Genomic DNA, 3926 nt, shown 5'->3' with positions numbered 1-3926 from the left:
CTCATGTCAACAAGTTATGACTCTTGCAATGCGAGGATGACAATCACTTGGTCCTTAAAGCAAAAAATAGGCTTTTCACTAAGGGGGTTAAAGCCTATTAGTGGCTGTCACAAGAAGGGGTTAAAACATTTCCCCTCCAAACACTTACTATTATTACATTGCTGTTATTTTTTTATTATTATTTTATCACAGTTATGGCCTTCAGTGTTTCATACCAACATATCAATGGTTAAACGTTGTTTACCAATGCTTGAAAGATTGCAGAATTCCCTTGAAGTCCATCTCCACTGGGCCACTTAATTTTAATTATTACATTTAAAAAATCTACTGGGCTTCATATATATTGCAGATAAAAAGGCTTTCCATACTTTCCCGGGCAGATTGCTTGTGAGAATCAAACAAAGAGGATCCTGATATTGCTTTTACTTAGGAATTAAAAAAATAGGGTTAACAGTAAGGTATGTTTTTTTCTGCTGAAGGTAATAATATGTATTCTACTTGTTAGAGACATGCTGGCCATCACTGCATTCTTGAACTGTGAATATCTTTGGCTATGTAATAACTATATCATGTGTTGCTACTGGTGTTGTACTGCATGATTGATATTATTCTGGTTGCTTTGATGTGCACTTCATTCCTAGGCTGCAAGCAGAAAAATTATATATATATATATATATATATACTGTATATATATATATATATATATATATATATATATATATATATATATATATATATATATATATATATATGTATATATATATTGTAATAGCTATGATAATAGTACACTGTAAGTGTGGGTTGAGCAAGCTGGCTGGGTATAGTTGATCTGTGCAGATGCACTAATATTGTGCCACATGACTCTGTAGACAGGGTAATGTTACATTAGGCTTTTATTAAAACTCCTTGTGGGGTAGAAAATGGGAGAATGGTGCTGGCCAGAAAGGTGCACCATGCCAGGGTCAAGTAGCGCACGGAAAAGCACTGAACCACTCTAGTTAGGCTATAGTGAGCTCCAAAAAAGAACGCTACCTCTCCAACTGTGCAAGTGGGATTCACTGATTGGGATTCCAATCAGAGGCAGCACTCACTCACCCATTCATGAATTCATGAATGGGTGTGAGTGAGAGCTGCCTCTGATTGGTCAGGCTGTGACCAATCAAAGGCAGCTCATTCAGCAGGTGGGGATTTTAAATCCCCGGCTGCTGAATACTACTTAGAGCAGTTCAGGAGAACTGCCGCCGGCCGCGGCTGAACTCCGGCTGCCGGGACCGGGTGAGTATAAATTTTTTGTTTGTTTTTACACATTTCTGGATGAATTTCAGGGAAGGGCTTATATTTTTAAGCCCTTCCCGAAAATTCATCCTGCGCTCGCTGGCAGCCCATTGCTTTCAATGGAGCCGGCTGTATTGCCGGCTCCATTGAATTCAATGGGCTAACATCGTTCTTCTCTGCCACAGTTGTAACAGCTGTGGCAGAGGAGAACGATCTTTATGCTGACAGTGCGGGGGGGGGGGGGGGGTGTCTCACTCTTGCCGCTATTGTGGCTGAATAGTGGGACCTGGGAACCTGAAATGCAGCCCAGCATGTTGCCCCTCGCCTGCCCTATCCATTTCAGTGTTGTTTCCAGCACTTTCTTGGGTTTTGCAGATTTTTACCAATGAAAACCTTAGCGAGCATCGGTCATATACAAAAATGCTCAAGTCGCCCATTGACTTCAATGGGGTTCGTTACTTGAAACGAACTCTCGAGCATCACTGAAAGTTCGACTCGAGTAACGAGCACTCGAGCATTTTGGTGCTCGCTCATCTCTAGTAAAAATGTTTAACGACCAAGCTCGCTACCCTCACAGGGAGCAAACACTCATTCTGCACACCCGCAGTACTTAGGTCTGCCGTCAGTCATCACGCCAGGGCTCTCTGGGCAATGAGGAAAAACAGAGTAAGATAAACGGTAAGTACTGCATTTCTCTATCACTATTTCGCTAATATTTAGTACATTAACCCTTTCACACATTAGGGCATATAATATGTTTTCAGATCCTAACAAGCTGTACAACATCTGTGTCCAATTAACAGCCACTGATACATTATTATGTACAAGTGCAATGTACATTCGTTTAGAGATATGCAAATTTATCATTGCTATATAATCTAAACTAAATTGAAATTAGACATCACATGCAAGATGCCATATATTTATTCAATAACTTAGTTGTACTTTTGATATTTGCTTTTTAAATAAAAAGTCAACTCTAATTTTAAATAATATAATTCTTTATAAAATACTATGTAACAGGATGAATATAAAATAAAAAGTCCTTTGTCTTCAGTTTATCATTTAGAAGAAATAGTTTCCCAACACTAAGAGCAATGGATCATAAAGTATAACTTTTTCAAGGAATTTTCTCAATCTTAACCCGAATATTAAGTGTTCAAAAATATTAAATGCATCATCCTAGGTGTATAAATGATTTCATTGCTTCTGTTTTACTATATTGGATTCCAGAACAATGACTGTAGATAATTCCACCCCAGTAACCGAATTTGTCTTGGCTGGCTTGGGAAATCAAGCTGATCTCCAGGTGATTCTCCTCTTAATATTTATGTTATTGTACATGGTAACCTTGGTGGCAAATATGTTGATTATGATTATTCCTAATTTTAATGTCACCCTCCATACACCCATGTATTTCTTCCTGTACAACTTGGCTTTCCTTGACATATGCTACTCATCAGTAGTCGTCCCGAAAATGCTCATAAATTTTATGTCTCAGAAGAAGATGATCTCCTTTTGGGGCTGCATGCTACAAATACATTTCTTCCACTTCTTGGGCAGTACAGAGGCAATCTTGTTTTCATTCATGTCCTATGATAGATACGTGGCTATTGCACAACCTTTGAGATATACAACCATCATGAGCTACAATGTCTGCTTTGGGTTAGCCTCATGTGCTTGGGTTATGGGATTCTTTCATGCATTGTTACACACTATAATGACTGCAGGGCTTCCATTCTGTGGACCAAATATAGTGAAGCATTTCTACTGTGATGTTAAGCCAGTAGTTAAATTAGCTTGTACAGATGTATCTCTTAATTTAAAGCTCCTTACTAGAGTTACTGGAACACTAACTATAACAACATTAATGTTAATAATCCTTTCCTATATTTTCATTGGAAAATGTCTTTCAAAAATAAAGACCTCACAAGGACGAAGACGTGCGCTGTCTACATGTAGCGGTCATTTTACTGTGGTTATTCTCCAATATGGTACAGCCATTTTCATCTACATGCGCTCTTCTACGAATGAGTCTTTAGAGCAAGACAAACCAGCTGCCATTATGTTCTCTGCTATAACCCCAGCATTAAACCCCATTATATATACATTGAGAAACAAAGACATGAAGAAAGCTTTGAAAAAGTTGCTCAAAATATCTCAATGAGCAAACACTGCATATGCAATTCATAAATTATGTATACTACTTCTATCTCTCAAATTAATGGGCTCATCCTAAAATTGGGTATTTTTCCCAAACTCCCAGCGGCGGCACATAAAGAGATAAACATGTGCTAAAATAAACTTACATTGTGGCCTCATTACATATATTATGCTCCCCTTTCCCAGCAGTGTGTATCCCGTGTATGATGTCATTCTGGTGGGTCTTGCCTTTGAGACCATGTGGCTGATTCTAAACTTCATCTGCGAGCAGCACCCTGTACTCTGGATTCATGGCCCCTCTCATATCCTCTCCTATTTGCTGCTGATCTAGCTGCACACCTAAAATGCTAAAGTAGGGGGACTGTAGCTGTGCGCAGAAAGGATAATGAGAAGATTCTTGCCTGTACTGTTTTATCTGTGTCTAGGTGTGTCATAAATCGTATTTCTTGCTGATTTTCAGTGCATTGGCAGATAGAAGAGATATTTTT

The 3926-nt window shown here is 38.6% G+C and overlaps 1 protein-coding gene across 1 annotated transcript; it reads left to right on the top strand.

Moving 5' to 3' along the window:
• Positions 1-2512: 2512 nt before the first annotated feature.
• LOC136571873 (olfactory receptor 12D1-like) lies at positions 2513-3442 on the top strand. The gene has a single exon (XM_066572490.1). The coding sequence runs from the start codon at positions 2513-2515 to the stop codon at positions 3440-3442; it is 930 nt and encodes a 309-aa protein (XP_066428587.1).
• The last annotated feature ends 484 nt before the right edge of the window (positions 3443-3926 follow it).

This window comes from Eleutherodactylus coqui, chromosome 6 (assembly GCF_035609145.1).
Source record: "Eleutherodactylus coqui strain aEleCoq1 chromosome 6, aEleCoq1.hap1, whole genome shotgun sequence".
NCBI lineage: Eukaryota > Metazoa > Chordata > Amphibia > Anura > Eleutherodactylidae > Eleutherodactylus > Eleutherodactylus coqui.
This window is presented reverse-complemented; position numbering and strand designations above follow the sequence as displayed.